Source organism: Macaca thibetana, chromosome 20 (genome assembly GCF_024542745.1).
Source record: "Macaca thibetana thibetana isolate TM-01 chromosome 20, ASM2454274v1, whole genome shotgun sequence".
Lineage (NCBI taxonomy): Eukaryota > Metazoa > Chordata > Mammalia > Primates > Cercopithecidae > Macaca > Macaca thibetana.
Window position 1 is genome coordinate 23,628,783 of NC_065597.1, and position 16,977 is coordinate 23,645,759.

The 16,977-nt window shown below is 46.3% G+C and overlaps 1 protein-coding gene across 2 annotated transcripts in view; it reads right to left on the reverse strand.

The window, feature by feature from the left end:
• Positions 1-653: 653 nt before the first annotated feature.
• Positions 654-16,977, reverse strand: part of CDYL2 (chromodomain Y like 2) — a 206,013-nt gene continuing 189,689 nt past the window's right edge. For both annotated transcript variants that reach the window (XM_050773208.1, XM_050773207.1), the window contains exons 5-7: positions 15,344-15,554; positions 10,774-10,917; positions 654-7,265 (exon numbers count right to left, since the gene is read on the reverse strand). In XM_050773208.1, the coding sequence (XP_050629165.1) occupies positions 7,107-7,265; positions 10,774-10,917; positions 15,344-15,554 (514 nt within the window). In that variant the 3' untranslated portion in view covers positions 654-7,106. The remainder of the gene's footprint in view (positions 7,266-10,773; positions 10,918-15,343; positions 15,555-16,977) is intronic.

Sequence of the window (16,977 nt, forward strand, 5' to 3'; positions counted from 1 at the left end):
GAATGGTTGGATGCTGGACTGACAGACTGATAGAATGGATGGAGGGAAGGATAGATGACCTTGTGTAAATCCTTTTCCAAGAATCCCCTATCACCACAAATCCCTGAAAGACTTCCTAACAGTCTTTTCGGCAACCCTCACAATGTCTCTGAGGCCAGGCCCTAGAAACCAGGGGTCCTCACCAGGGTGCCACTCCTAAGAGCCATATTGTGATGATCAAAGCAATGACAGTATGTATGTGAAAGAACTTTGTCTAAGTCCATAGTGACAAATATCATTGTTAGTCATGCATGGCAGCTGGGATTGTCCAAGCTCGAGCTACAGAGAGGTTTATCTCTAGTTGAGGAGGCAGTCCCTGGTACAAGGAAACATTCTGGAAATATCAGGGAAGGGGTAAATGCTGATATTAACCCCCTGAAAAATCACTCCTGTGCCCCCCAGTTTTGGGGTCCTCTGGCATCAAGTTGTTGCTCCCACCTAGTTACTGCCTTCCTGAATAATTGAGGCCTCCTGGCCAAATTTGGGTAGTTTCTAGGGAGCAGAGGCACCAAATTCAGGTGCCCCTAGAAGGCCCCCAAAACTTCTCTGTCAGAAACCACAGAATCTACTCACGAAATTTATGTGCAGCCTGCAAAAGGGGGAACACAAGCAAATGCAGACAAAGTTTCAACCTTTTTATTCAAAGCAGCTTCTCACAATGTATAAATACTGCATATTAGCACACATGAAAAATACAACTTCTAAGGCACCCAGAAATGTGTTCATACACGTTACAGGACCATTCACAAAGAGAGTGTACAATTTGCTCTAGACAGTCAGCATTTGATAAATCAGAAGATTATTATCCCTCACTACTGCACCCAGTCTCAGTAAATATTTACAACATGGTGAGAAGGGGTCAGCTGTACCTGCTTTATAATTCTATGAAGTACTCAGACTTACAAATATTCAGAACTAGTTAAAGACTCTCCCATGATAATCTGGCAAAATAAAACAAGTAGCCTAATTTTGCAAAGGTCTCGGTGGATTTTGGTGTATGCTACATCCATGATCAAATCCAAACACTCCTAGGGTGGGCTGGATAAGTTTTTGGTAGCCTGCTTCATTATCAGAAGTTTGGTAATAAGCCTTACCAATAGAATACCACTTCTTCAGCATCAATCATTTCTCAACTGGTCAATGGATCAATGATTTCATCACGAATGAGAATGGAGAGAGAACTGAAGACAATTCTTCTCACACCTAACAGGAATTAGAATGGGTCAATGAAGAACAAAAGGAGGCAGACATTTGGCAAGTGCAGGATCCTACTGTTCAGTATAGACATGTCTGAAAAATTCTTACCCTGGAGGTTCATATTCAGATGGAGGAGTCTACACTGGCCAGATAACCTGGAGGAATACCAGGCCTCCACTTTTATGCTATGGATACAGGCTTGGGACTACACAGCAGAAACACCAACCTGAGATAGTGAGCTTCAGTTAGAAACTCATCTTTCAGAGCCTTTTCAATATGACAACGAATCCCTCTGTATGGCCAGCCAGGGGGAGCATGAGGTTGGTGGAAGTGAGCAGTTTCTCTGCACCATCAAGCATGCACATACCTGTCTAGATGTGCCCACAATCTATGAAACTCAGGCTTTGTTAGAATAATGGAATTCTTTGGTCCTCGGTTTTATGAAAGGCAATATTGTCACAATCCTGTTAACATCGACATTGGCAAATGACTTCAAGCTGGGACTAAGGGCACAGGGACAAATTAAATACTAGACGGGAAACTCTACACATTCCAAACTTCTAAGAGTCAGCTTCAAGAGCTCCAGCATCAGGCTAGATATGAGATCCAGATCAGGCTAGATGTTGGATCAATGAGATAAGGTTAAGCCATAAAAATGCCAGAGTTGAAGTTGAAAACTAGATATGGGTTTTTCTGACTGCCACACACACTGCAAAAATTTAAAGCAAATCTCCATCTTAATGGCCGATAAGTTGACTTTATAAATATGTACCAGAGATGAACCAAATAACTTGATTTTAGCCATATGATAGCCCTGGATTACCTTAGTGCGGACAACCAAAAGGAATAATAATTTCTTTCTAAGTCCAAATTCTAGTTGGTTTTATTAAACCCCAAACATCGGGGATACACTGCCAAGGAGTTCCATGATTTATGCTCTAGGAAAACAGTCCTGGATAGACATATTCAGCTGATACGTTATGTTCTACATCTAGTTTGCCTTTGTCCTGCTAAACTCCAGTTTAGTATGGCTTGATACATATAGTTCATTGATAAGACACTGAGGACACATGGGAATGCTGATTGTGTAACTAAAATTGACTTCAGATTGTCTACACAGTAAGACTCATAGGTAAACAAACATCTCCCAAGCAGTGCTAAGCTTACCCAGAATGGACGTTTCCAAGTTATCTACAAGGAAATCTGGGGTCAACTGCCAGGGTCAGGAGCAGGAAATGCCATTTGTTCAGAACAAATGATGGACCAGCAGCCTTCCCTATGACTGTGTCTAAACCATGTTTACAGTATGAAGGTGACTCTGGAAAACCTGTCCTTGGTCCATTTTTATGGCCAAAGACAATCACCAACGTGTCTATCTGGTCCCTGCCGCCATCAACTCAATCAAACTCTTCAGATTAGCCATGAATGAACAGACTGTATTCAGTCCATCAGCACGGCTTACATTGCATGGAGGAAACAACCCGTATTACCCTTTTTAAATTTTTTTGCAACAAGCTTAAGGCTCTGTTCACAAACTCCATCAACTGCCACACAGTGAGAATTTATGGGGAGATCTTAAACTACTTATGTAGTTGCAAAGTTGAAAAATTTACTGATCCTAATGGTAAGGCTTATTCACAAATTCAATACATTTTGAAATTATACTTCAAACGCAATTACTTTGAAAAAAGATTAACCTGCTCTCCAATAATATAAGAGCATTATATTCTAATGAAAAAAATTGGCACCAAACCAGTATGCTATTTTTCAAAAGAACAAGTGATATTAATGAAAAATATTGCCTAAAACGCATATCCTAACTTATCACAGAAATATAAAAGTTTATATTTTGAAAATATATACTGTATTAAAGTCTGTAAGCATTTCAACCAAAATTTGCAGAAATAACTAAGCAACACTTATCTACAACAAAAATATACATGCAAGACAACCCCAAATGGTTTCCCTTAAATATCTACAAAGGCAAAGTGTAGATTTTTAAAGATTATACAAAACCATTTACAGAGAATAAAATACTTAAGAAATCTCATTTAGAGTCTTAAATACTGTGTATATTAGTGAGAGTGTCTAGACTAATATATACAACAGATCTAAGTATCTGAATACAGAAAAACAGAAGATAAGCAATTGTGCATTTTAAATATTCACTTAGGAAGATTTGAAGATGTTTATATTTGTTTCTCTCTGTTAAAAAATTTCCACAGAAACTAGATTGGAAAATTTCATGGATGTGACTAAATTCCAAATTAAAAAAAAAAAGTTTACAAAATTTTTAAAACCAACATTTAATGGGAAATGCAATTCAGCATTCAGTGAAGGCTATTTTTAAATGTGGATATTCAGAGATACAGTTGCATTGTTCAAAGTCTATTGTGATTATTATTTTTCCATCCTTATACTAAACTTCACATGGGAAAAACATTTTCATGCTTCAGAGAGAACATTTCCTAGTTTAATCTATACCAAACAAGAATGATAGTTTAAATCAATTCTCTACTACTTTCTCATAGCTATCCCCATGTCATTCTTAGTGATTTTGAAGGCTGTTACCCACAGACATTATTTCTATGCTGGAAGGGGCACGTAAGTACATCAGCATTAGGCTGTGTCTTCCAAATGGTGAGGAGGTCTGACCACCTTAACAAAAATTCTGCACAAAGTCCTCTCGGAATAGGGTTGTGAACTCAGATGGTCCCATAAGACGCTGAGAGTGAGCCATCATCGGGGTTAGGGCAGAGAGGGAAGGAGAGTTCCACTGTATGGCTAACAGGATGGGAGGGAGTGGATTGCCAGAAAGGTCCCTGACTAAAGAGGTGCCCTCAATTGCCCACCCACAGCTATTCTTCCAAACCCAAAGGTAACTGCAGGACAGGGCTGCCAAAACGAGCCACAATTCCTCAAAGACCTGCCCAGGCTCTTGGGATTGACTTATGGGGGAAGGTAGGGGAAAATGGTAGAGAGAGGGGAGAAAGGATCCCACACATAGAGAGGTGGCCCTGGGGTGGAAGATCAAAAATGAAAGTCTGAGCCCTATCTCCGGAAAGCTATTATGATAAACCCTGACACAACCAGAGGTCTCGTATTTTCCATCTCAGATCGATTTGCTCTAAGTTACCTGGAATTCACCCACACATTATCAAAACAACTACCCAGAAAGTGAAAAATTCAGTCCACCCTGCAGCAAACAGATTTCACCTGCTTTCACCCAATTGGTGGAACTGACTGCATGCAAACAACCAAAATACAGACTTCCACCACTCCCGTTACACCCAGGACCTGTGAATTAACAGCAAGAATTCCACCTTAGAAATGGTTTCACATTCCTACCTTAATCATCAGAGATCCTTGAAATGTTTAGAAGTTTGGATTTGATAGTACATCCAAAGCTGAAGCATTTCTACTTCTTTCAAGCAGGGAACGAAGGTGGACTCCGATCTAAAAGAATTTCTAAACATCCCCTTTCTTGTCCAAGGAGAATCCTGACCCCACTTCGACAGATGCTGAATATAACCGTGCCCAATCAGAAGCTCAACAGAAAAGAAGGGGCTCTTTCTAATGAGAATTTAGCAGTATTGAAGACACTGTCTGCCACAATATATAAGAACCAGGGTCATTTAAGGGTTTTGGAAAGTTCACATTTGCTTTCTCAAAGGAGGCGATAAGATCCAGGTAGAGTTGTGACGACAGGCATTTGGACAAAAGTAGGTGTCTCCCTACGGTAACTCCCTGTAGGACAGGTCTACTGTCCTTACAGGATCCTACATGGACAAAGGGGAGGGTGTACAGGACTTCAATTCCATCCTCCTCTGGCTGAAGGAGAGGTTTCCCCTCCTTCCTGACCCTCATGAACTCTTAAAGAAGACAGGCTTTCCAGGGAGGGAACCAAGGTCATCAGAAGGACCAGTAGTCCAGATAAAACTTGAGGGTCACTGCTTAAAGGACCATGTCTCCAGATCTGGTCTAGACAATCAACCTGTTCTTTGAAACTCAAAGCTCAGGGCCACGAATACATTCCACCTGCCCTGCGCAGGGCACCTGATTGCCTGGAGAAGACAAAGGACCACACAGAGTTAGAGAACTGTCACCAGGACTCTCTTCTGAGCCTGCCTCACCTCCACCAGCTGTGCCCACCTCTTGCTGCCTTATTCCACTCTCTTCAAAGAAGGGCCAAGAAAGGCTGGTGCCCAACAGGAAAGGGGAAGAAGGGGAGGGCCAAGGGCCTTCAGGAACACTCAGGGGCTGTGATGGAAATGAAAAAAATCCCTCCATCCTGAGAATCTGAGAATCTAGCTTTCTCTGGGTGCTTGACCCATGGTTTAAACCTTAGAACACACCTCTTTCATTTGTCTGCTCTCAACTTGAGGTTTATACCTTTCTCCTCACCACTCAAAACCACAACCCCCAGTGCCTCCTTCTCTGTAGTTAATCCAGGGACTTGAGTCTCATGGTCTAACACAGCTGTTGGAGTCCCCTTGCAGCCCAGGGGGCAGTGGGGCAAGGAGATCTCATCCCTAGTCATTGCTCCCTATGTGCATAAAAAAACTAGAAAAAAGATGGGTCATTTCAGCTTCTGGGGGGGAAAAGATTCAGACCTCCAGACAGCTTAGCAGAGTGGGAACTCTTCCCCAACCCCCTGGAAGGCCAATACCAGAAATCACTGATCACATGGAAGCAAGAGACTGCAGAATCCAAGTTCAGTCATTTGCCCCAGAGAAAAAAGTCTTACTCTAGACAATATGCTATTCCCAGGTAGGGCCTATCCCCACCCCTGCCCAACATCACACAATTTGGGACTCGGTCTGTTTCAGGATCGTTCAGGCTGAGAGGGCCCTTTATCTCCTTAAAGACAGCACAGGGAAGAGAAAACTCTCCCAAGATGTCTTCTACGGACAAACCTAAGGAACTAGTATTCTATTATTACAGCTGAGAACCGTTTGACACAGAGGTGCAGCGCTATTCCTTTTGTCCAAAGAAATCCTTCTGTTTTCATCTCTCTAAACTTTACTTCTACATAGGTCATTGCTAGAATGCACCAAACGGCATGAACCTTGTGTGGGATTTGGTCCAGGGCAGTATGAAAATAGTATCTGTGTGAACAACAGACATCGCAATATATAAACAAAAATAAATAAATAAAATAAGTCCAAGGAAAGAAAAAACATTTCCCTAGTAGTTTGTGTTTGCAAAACTAGCTTTACATATAATACACATAAATTATCAGAATTTCCACTTACATTGTTTTAAAAATATATATTTAACAAAACATTTCTAAATGTACAATATCTGGGTGTGTAAATCACTCAATTGGGTTTTAAGACCAAGCCCGAATAGTCACACAGATTTGCATCGGAGAGGAGACTGAAGCCAGGTGTGCACAATCATTTTGCTCATTGGTCTGGAAATTCCCTAAGATTGATCGTCCTCTGACACCTGATCTAAATACAACTGGAGAGAGCCATGATGGCCAAGTCTCCAAGTCAGAGGCACTGTGTAGACACAGCCTGAGTCAGAAGAATGGGAAAGTGGTCTTCCCCTTCCTGGACCGTGATGGTGCATTTCAGCAAGTGGGGAAAGGACAGCGGCGCTTGGCGGAGCCCTGGGAAGATACAGCCCCGGAGAGCTCTCTGGCCAGGTAGGGCAGGGAGGAGGGGGAGGCCAAGTATGCTGCATTTTCCATCCATTACACAAAATCAAACCAATGAGGAGCAACCAAAGGACACGAGGAAATGGACACAACCCTAGGTATAAAGAGACACCTTGACAAACTCCTTGGCCGGGGCAGACACTGTGCTTTGGTTTCCAAAACACAGGGCAGAGCTAGAAGTTGGGGGCCCGTGAGCTGGGGCCCCTCAGACTTCATAAATTTTGTCCTGCAGGTAGCTGAAGAGGGAGTCCAGGCCTTTGGAGGAGCTCCAGAGCTGCTTGAGCATGAGGCATTCCTTCTCATTCACGTCTTCCAGCACCGATTTCAGGAAGCTCCGCACGAGGCATTTGGACTCCTCTAACACCTGGAGGGAAACAGACAGGCCTGATTAGCTGGACACCGGCGACTCTGCTCCAGAACTAGGTACCTGGCCCATGGGGCACTGGCCAACTTCCCATACTCACAGCCATAGAAGGCTGCCTCCTCCAGCCTGGGCCTTCCTAGTCCCATGTATCCAGCACGGTCATGAACGGATCCCATATGTGTCAAGGCATGCAGCCCTGAGGCCCTGGGATGGCTCAGCGGGGCCCATGTCACCCCAGATCACTAGAGGCTTCCCTGTTACCCAAGGGTGACACAAACACAGAGTCCTTTTCTATAGGTGTAATGAAGAAGTGTGGGAGACACTGCTACCGTGATTCATTTTCATGATCTGTTGGCAGTAACTCAAGGATCACTAAGAACACAGAGTGAGACGATGACATGAACAAATGGTTGTCACAGTATCCATACAACCCAACCCAAGAGCAATGCTCCATGTTCAGGCTACAATGTTAGTAATTATGGTAGTAACAAGCAATAACACTCAAAGCTATCACCTTCATAATAATTATAGTAAGGAGTAAAAATCATAGGAATGAATAACAATCATCACACCTATAGTAATAACTGTAGTAAGGAATAATAATAATCATGGTAATTATGGTTATAAAGGTAGTAGCTGCTGCCAACAGCTATGATAAATGATCATAAATGATCTATGATTATTCATTACTAAACTATCGCATATATACACATATTATGTATTATATACATTATACATACATGTAAGCACATGTATATATGTAAACACATATATGTGTATATGCACTATAATATATACATATTATATTATGTATATTATAATATATAATTATGTATATGTATTATATATTATATATAATATATACATATTCTGTATATATAGCATTACTCCTACAGTGTTATTACTATGATTATTACTACCATGATGGTAGTAATCCATCATCATAGTAATGAGTAATAATCATAGCAATAAGTCACAGCAAAAAGCAATAATCATAGTAACAATAGTAATAATCATAGTAAGGAGTACTAATCATAGTAACAGTAGTAATAATCAGTAATGAGTACTAATCATAGTAACAGTCATAGTGAGCAATGAGCAATAATCATAGTAACAATAGTAACAATTATAGTAGTGAGTAAAAATCAGAGCAGTAATAGTAATACTAATCATTGCAATGAGTAATGATTGTAGTAACATTTGTAATAACTGTAATAATGCCACTATGATCACCATTAACAAACAGGATCTAAGAGAAGTACTTTTCCTGAATTCTTTCATTTACTTCTCATGATAATCCTGCAAGTAAGTAGTCTTTTGATCCCCATGTTACAGATGCAGAACCCAAAACTCCATGATGTAAAGTGGCCCAGGGTTGCCTGACTACTCAGGGGTGAAGGAGTAGGAAAACCAGGTCTGGCTGATTCCAGCAGCCACGCAGCTGCTGCCCTCTAGCAGAGGTACGGCCAGAAGTGAGGCCTTTGTGCACACTTTGCTGGCCTCCACCAGCCTCTCCTGAAATGCCTTCAAACAGCAAGAAGCAAGATGGCAGCTCCCGAGCTCCAGCAGGCTGGAAGAGGCTGCAGTCTCACTCCCCTGCCTGGTCTGGAGGCTGAAGATGGTGGGATGAGCTGCTAGACCCAGCTGGCTCTTTCCCCGTGGAATGACCTCGAAGAGCACCATCTCCCGAGGCCATGGGCCTCACTCTGCTGGAGTAGTTCCTTTCTTGTGAAACACCCCTAGCACTCCTGAATTCACAGCTGTTGGCAGCAGAGACCTCCTTGCAGCATTCCTTGTTCTAAAAGCCTGCCCCCTCAGGTGTCCTTCAACAGCTGGATTCACCTGAGGGCCTCTTCCCTGCCACAGAACAGGTCAAACTCCTCCCTGCAGCTTCCAGGCCAGTCTCCCACCATCCTTTTCAGTCGCACGTTTCCTGGCATTCCCCTGCCACCCGACCGCACGCTGCTGCCTACACTCCCTGTGATTTCCTGTTTTGAGTGCCCTCACTCTCGCCGCTTCCTCTGCTTAGAATTTCTACCTGTCTCTCCATGAAGATGACCCCAGAGTGATCAACCACCCCTGTTTGCCCAGGACTAAGGAGCATATGGTTTGGCTGTGTCCCCACCCAAATCTCATCTTGAATTGTAGTTCCCATAATTCCCACATGTTGTAGGAGGGACCCAGTGGGAGATAATTGAATGATGGGGGTGGTTTCCCCCACACTGTTCTCCTGGTAGTGAATAAGTCTCAAGACAGCTGCTGATTTTATAAGGGGTTCCCCCTTTTGCTTGGCTGTCACTTCTGTCTTGTCTGCCGCCATGTAAGACGTGCCTTTGGCTTTCGCCATGATTGTGAGGCCTCCCTCAGCCACGTGGAACTGTGAGTCTATTAAACCTCCTTTTCTTTATAAATTACCCAGTCTCAGGTATGTCTTTATCAGCAGCGTGAGAACAATGGGGTTTCCTGGGATGCAGGATTTTCAGTCCTCAAACCAGGACAGTCCCATACAAGATGGGGCAAACTGGTCACCCTAGTCATTAGTAAGATTAAAAGAGAATCCACGTGAAGAGAGTGAAGAGATCAGCAATGCCTGTGGCCCACGTGAGTGTTCACTAACAACGCGGAGACTGCCACCCCCCACCAACACCCTCACCCTGAGGGCACTATGTGTTCAGCCTGCAGGGGGCAGGGCTTAAACACAGTAGGTGCCAATAGACAGGGATGAGGCCCAGCAGGAGAAGCATGACAGCCGGGTGTGAACACAGGCAGAGGGAGACAAAGAAGGGAGGGGCAAGGGTCTGGCCCCAAAAATGCACCCAGCAGCTCCCCGTTTCTCAAGCACAGAGCAAGTCCTAGAGCCTCAATCTCCCAAAACTCCTCTCTCAGCTCCGGAACTGGCCCTGGGGCTGCAGGAGTGGCCTTGTCTCCACCTTCCCACAGGATATTCCCCTGCTGTGCTCTGAGTGACTGCGATCAGATAAAATCAACACTTAATTAAAAACCACTGCCTCTGCGGAGGTGTTATTTGTTTATGTATTTTTCAGTGCATCTTCAAACAGTGACATTTAAATGTGCCGAGCAGTCGGTGGAGAAAAGAAATGAAATAGAGGCACGGTGTGTACAGCTTTCTCTAGTCATCTCCGGACGGGTTCAATACTTTTTGTCCTTATTTGCCTTTGCTTCTCGTTTCTTTGAAAGCTATAGATGTTTTGTGCTTCTGCATGTGTTTAGGACTTTCTTTGAAAGCAGTGACGCTACCCTAGAGTATCCATTTCTCCTGTGAGGTTTCTCTGCCTGGAGATGATGGAGAATTTGTAATAATGCTGACTGTCTCCCTCTGATTGAAGCTGTCAATACTGAGAAGAGGCATTTGTTAAGTTGCAAAGGGTCTTTTGCTTATTCCCTGTGTGACCTCTGGCAAGTCAACGAAGCCCTCTGAGCCTTGCTGTCCTCATCTGTAAAATGGGTCTATCATAAGGACAAGCACGCAGGAGACGCAGGAACTCACCACGGCACTGCAGGATGCCATCTCCTTGACCCGCAGCATGACCTCCTGGCTGAACGTGGTGGGCCAGAAGACCTGCGACACCAGCCCCCTGCTGCAGGCCTCCTGGGCGGTGAGCTTCCGCCCACAGAACAGCATCTCATTGGCCTGAAAAAGCAAAAGCAGGCGAAGACTGAGGGCCTGGAGGTCCACCCATCTCCCTCAGCGGGTCCAGGGCTTGCCACCTGCAACCATCCCAGTTCTGGAAGGCATCTCACCTTCCAGATCCTTATCTTCTTTTGGGGTCAGATAAGCTTTGGGAATTGCATGGGAATGTTTGTGTCCACGAGCAGAAGGTTCACAGCTTTCATTAAATTCCCCAAAGGAGCTGTGTATTTACTGTGTCTCTGTATGCCCCATGCCCGTCCCCATTTCTGGCGGCACACACATGGGCATGGGTTGTGGGTTGGGTACATTTCAGAGCCGATGACCCAGCCGTGATGACGTCATTGGCACTGAAATGTACTCAGCTCACAACAGCCCAGGGATAAAGAGACGCTCCCTTCTAGATAATAAAGCTCAAATAGGGTTTGCAGCTGCAGGTGTGGTGGAAGAGTCTTTCTTCCTCTCTGACTGCAGGCCAACATCAGTGAGCCCCAAGGACCATCCATGGCTGTGTCCCTGCCTGTGGAGAGCTGGGGCCACAAGGAAAGGAGAAACAGGAGAAGAGAGTGAGAGAGAGAAAGATTAAGGGAAAGAGAGAGAGACCTGTTGTTACTTGAATTCCCAAGCCCTGTCTCCCCAAGGGAACTGCCACTTCTGGACTTTGCAGCTGGGAGAACCATTAAGCTCCTTTTTAAAAAATTGAACTGGTTAAAGCGCTTCCATCACTGGCCGCCAAAAAGGTCCTGAATAACACCACAATACCAAGGCAGAGATATGCATCTCTCCCAGCGGCTCAGGGCTGGGCAAGGGCACTGCCCAGTCATGAAGGGCAGAGAGCAACCTTCCCTGGGCTCTGGTGACCTGGGATATCTCTGTACCACACGCCCCACAGAATTTCCTTTTGCTTTGAAATTTGCAGCTGTCATACAAGGTCTGGGAGAAGTTACACAGATAAGGTCCCAGGCACAGACAGAGAACCTGATAGTAATAAGCTGCAACTTACAGACAGTGACTGATAATTAGGGCGTAATGGTCAAATCCATGTGATAGAGTCCGCACGGCCGGCAACGCCTTCCCCACCTGCTCTTCTCTCCTGCCTCTATGTGCTAGCTCCTCTTGGGCTGGTGTTAAAATGCCAGGCACTCTCAGGCCTCCAGAGCTAAGCGTAAGTTCCCCCACTTGGTTCTGGTTGTCACCGATGGTTCACGATGACCCAGAGGACAATCTTTCACGCCAGAGTAGAGGGCAATCTTTTATGTCGATAATAAGTCTTAGCATATGCTTGCTTGGTTCAAGATCTGAACACAAATGGAGGCCTTGATGCTTTCTGAAAAACACCTCAGTCCAATGAACTCAGTAGAAGTTTGCAAATGGCCATATCTGCTCCCATGAACCTGGATTCAGATCCACCGAAAGCTACTCCCTGGCAGGTGCGAGGTACAAGGCAAGGCCTCCATTCATACCGAAAGGCTCCTGGCCACCCCTCAAACACCACACCCTGCAGTGCCCTCTCTGAAGAGAGAACTTAAGGGTGTCATCTACAAGCCTAAGGATTGAGAGAGAAAGGGGATTCTTGAGTGGAAGTAGGGTGTCCCTGGTGAAGACCCATAACATTTACAAACAATCCACTCTACAGCTAAGAAAACAAGAACATAAACAGTTTAGTTACTGATGCGTGACTCTGGGCAAGTCACAACGTCGCAAAGCCACAATCTTCTCTGCTGTCCAAGAGGCATCATGACAGCACCAAGCTCCCAGCGCAGAGGCAAGGTTAACTGAGAGGTGCTTAGAACAGGGCCTGCTATGTGCAGAAGGGGTAGCAGAAATGTGCTATTTTTGTTATGGTTGGTGATGTTGTTTTCAAAGTGGAACAAGGAGGAATATGAAGGAAGGAAAAGGGACACTGCTATCAGCCTCACTACTGTAACAAAAGCAGGACTTGAGAGATGAGAAGAATGAGCTTGCAGGCCCTCAGATGGAAACAATGGGGGATGGAACTGCAAAGGAAGACAAGGAAGAAATCCAGTGTAAAAGCCCCTGCCCTTCCACAGGTGCTTGCCCAAGTGCAGCAGTCACAGTCCTGAGAACGTGCCGAGCTGCCTCAAGAGCATGAGCGTAATGTCAAAGGTGGGTGTTTACCTTCCAATAAAATCAAGACGTGGAAAGAAACATCCTGGAGTCTGTTCCTAAAAAGGAACAATTCACAATAGCTGTGGGGCCACAATGGACTATTCTCTTTTGAAGAGAGAACTTAGGGTATTATCCGGAAGCCTAAGGACTCCGAAAGCCTAAGGACTCCGAAAGCCTAAGGCTCCGAAAGGGGGATTCTTGGTGGAGGTAGGGCGTCCCCGGTGAAGACCCATAACATTAACCAACAACCCACTCTAGAGCTAAGAAAACAACAACAGAAACAGAGTGTAGTCACTGACTTGTGACTCTGGGCGAGTCATTTAATGTCACAAAGCCACAATCTTCTCTGCTGTCCAAAGGCATCATGACAGCACCAAGCTCCCAGCACACTTTGCAGGGCTGGGGAGGCAACACTCGGCCTTTTCTCTGGGGTTTCAGGGCTTGGCCTGTCACCTAAGGGGTGCTTCTCTGGCAGTTTTGTGGGGTCTCCTGTGACCTATGGCATCTGCTGGCAGATGCCCCCAGTGGACCCCGGGCAGACCTTACTGAGGCAGGCACAACACAGAAGGCCCAGCACCCTCCCTGGCGTGCCAGGCTCGCAGGGGCCACCCCACGCCACTGCCATGGCCTCGTCCCTCCCCTCTCCCCACCATCCTCACCAGGACCCAGCCACACTGACCTGACCACACTCAACCCAGGGTCCGCCAGGCCCACTTCCTTCTCCGTCCTTCCCTTCATGCATCCTCTGCCTGGAATTCTTGCCTCTGTTCAAATGTCACCTGCTCAAAGGGGTCCTCTCTGAACAAGGTGGGACCTCCTTTCAAGACACTGAGCTGGGGAATAGAAGGTCTGAAGAACAGGGTTTTTGTTCACTCCTGGACTCCTGGTGGGTATGGCGAACTGGGAACTTAGTGGATTTGCAGCATTTGAAGAAAGGGAGAGAAAAAGGGAGCGGACTGGCTAGAGGGGGCTGGAAGGAGGGGAATCCCTGAGAACCTTGTGAGATCCAGCTGGGACCCGTGCTTATGAAATAAGTATTAGCCCATCGGAGCTGAGTTCAGAGTTCAGAGTTCGTGGCTGCTCTGAATAGCAGAGGCTGCCTGAGAGTCCACAGGGGAGGAGCCGTCAAAGGAAGCCCAGATGCAGGGGCATGGCACCTCCAACGCTTACTCGGACCAGCTACACGTTCTGAACCCCTCCCTGGTCCTGACAGCCAATCTCAGATTCACCCCTCATCTGAGGGATGAATTGAGGGACCTATTTACTAACAGGCTGGGTTTGGAGCACATACAGTGGAACCAGCCAGTCCGTGCTCAAATCCCACAACTGGCATTACCACTGCATGCCTTTAGACAATGCACTAAACCTCTCTAGCCTCAGTCTCCACATCTGCAAAATGGGGATCACAGCTGTCCTGCCAAGGGTGTGGACTGCATTGACAGCCCAGCCCAGCACAGCACACAGCAAGTGCTTCCTACGTGCCAGCTGTCATCACTGCTCTCCCCTGTCCAGACTTGCTTCTGGATGTTGGTGTAGAATCTGACCACAGCTTACAGTGGACTCTGCCGCCTCCATTGGACAGTGGCTGTCTGCGCCACCTGGTGACACAGCTAACTTCTCTGAGCTTAACGTTCCATCTGTAAGATGGAAATCGCAACCATTTCCACACGGGGTGGAGACCGCTTTGTGTTCACTGAATCCTTTCCCTCTTCTTGCTGGACATGCACTGGGCTACATCTCCCAGCCTCCCTTGCAGGCGCATGTGGCCGGAGGCTGAGTCATGGTCGATGGCACATGAGTGGAGGTGAAGATGCCCCTGCAGGCCTGGCCCATGAAGCCCTACAGGGCGATGCTTCTGGCTCTCTCTTCTCTCCCATTGGCTGGAAGTGAGGGTACATCTACTGGATGGGAGACACCTGGGTCCCCAAATAGTGTGGGTGACTCCTACATCTATGCTGGACCACACAAGAGTAAGAAGGAAAGTTTTGTTGTTCAAGCCACCGAGACCGTGGGCTGCTTGTTACAGCACCCAGCCAATCCTAAGACACGCCCTCAGGGGGCTGGAGTGAGGAGTACTTGAGACACCATGCAGAGTGCATGGGCCATACACTGACATCATCGCCATCTTCTCAGGCCAGGCTACTCCATCCAGCACTGATGGCGTGGAGGATCCGAGGCAGCCCAGCCAGTCCTCAGGCTGACAACACCCTCAGGTTTCTAGCCCCATGAAGAACCCCTAAACCCAAGGGAGAGGAAGGATCCTGCTGGGATCCGAATCCAGGTATCACAGGAGGCTTACCAGTGCGACGCCCAGGATCTGGGGGAAGGTGTAGGAGGAGCAGCCAGCAGGCGTGAGGCGGATGGTGGCGTAGGGCGTCTGGAACCAGGCCTTCTCACTGGCCCACACAATGTCACAGAGGGGCAGGATGGAGGCGCCCAGGCCCAGGGCTGGCCCATTGATGGCCACCACAATAGGCTTCTTAAACTGGATAAAGGCCTTCACAAAGTCCCTGGGAGAGAGAGAAGACGCTCTTGAACAGGTGTCTACAGCTTGCCAAGCCCCACTGGAACCCTTGACTCTCCCAGGTGCTGTGACGCACCCTCACGTCGTCAGGGGTGAGGTACCAGGCAAGGGCCTCATTGCCTGGACATGGAACCACCAGCTGTCAGATTTTCTGAGGTATACTGATGGGGTCACTGCATGTCCCGGTGTGCTCAGATTGCCCCGGTTCATGCCCCGTGTCCTAGCACAGAACCCAGTTACCATCTCCTTCCATTCTCAAAAGCCATTGCTTAGACAGTAAGTTATATGGGCACCCTAGATATTGACAGAATTTATATAGATCCTAAGGAAGTCAACCCGAATGTTAAGGTGCAGAACCAGAACCAAAGGGAAGGTGTAATAGGGAGGCATATTTCCACTCAAAGAGAGAAACAATGTTCTAACATCTTTGGCCAAAGGTGAACGAAGTGGCTTTGTGGGGTATGAATTCCTCATTCCTGGAGGTATTTGCATTTTAGCTCAATGATTATGCTGGGTGATGCTGTAGGGGGACTTCAGATGGTGGGTACATGTTGGGAATGATGACATTTCAAATTTCTTTCAAAAATCAGACCTAGGATGGTCAGATTCTGAATTACCTGCAGGGATGCCAGAGTCATCAAGGGTGGTTCTAAAATGCTGAATACAGTCTATGTGTTAGCATGGCTCTGACTAAAATCTGTAGGCAGGAGCCAGAATCACGGCTGCAAGACGGGGCAATATTTTTTCTCCCTGCCCTTCTGCACTGAGCAATGCATGTACCTTTACCAATTACACAGAGCCATCAGCAGTGACCTCTATTTTCTTTGCCTCAGAAGGCTTTTTGCTTTTTCCTAGTTGCTATGTATGATCTATAAAATTTTAATATTCATCTGGACATGGAGGAAAGACACAAGATGTGTAGTAAAGTGTGCATCCTTCATTACTCTCAGAGATATTAGAAACTGTAAGAATTCGCAAGAATAAAATCCAAATGCCCATGACCTTGATCTGACTTTGCCCTGCCTCAGCTTACCTCTCCAGGTTTCCTTCACGTCACTCTTGCCCCCGCTCACTATGCATGAGCCACACAGGCCTCTGAGAGTTCTTAGAAAACACCATTATCAAAATTTGCAATCACCCTAACTAATTATTTGCTTGTTTTGGGATTCTTCCTCCCCTTTAGCTCCTTAAGGACACCCAGACGTCTGCCTGGGGCACTGCTCGGCTTTCATCAATATTGGAATTAGCACTCAGTAAATAGCTGTTGAGCAAATACATGAGTCTCCCAGAACAAGAGCAAAGACTGCAGAGGTGTGGCAATGGTGAACCAGCTCTTCACCAAACCTGTTTTCCCTCTTCTTCCCAGGGCTACTGGCCGGCCACATTTCCCATCTCCGACTGCATGTGGC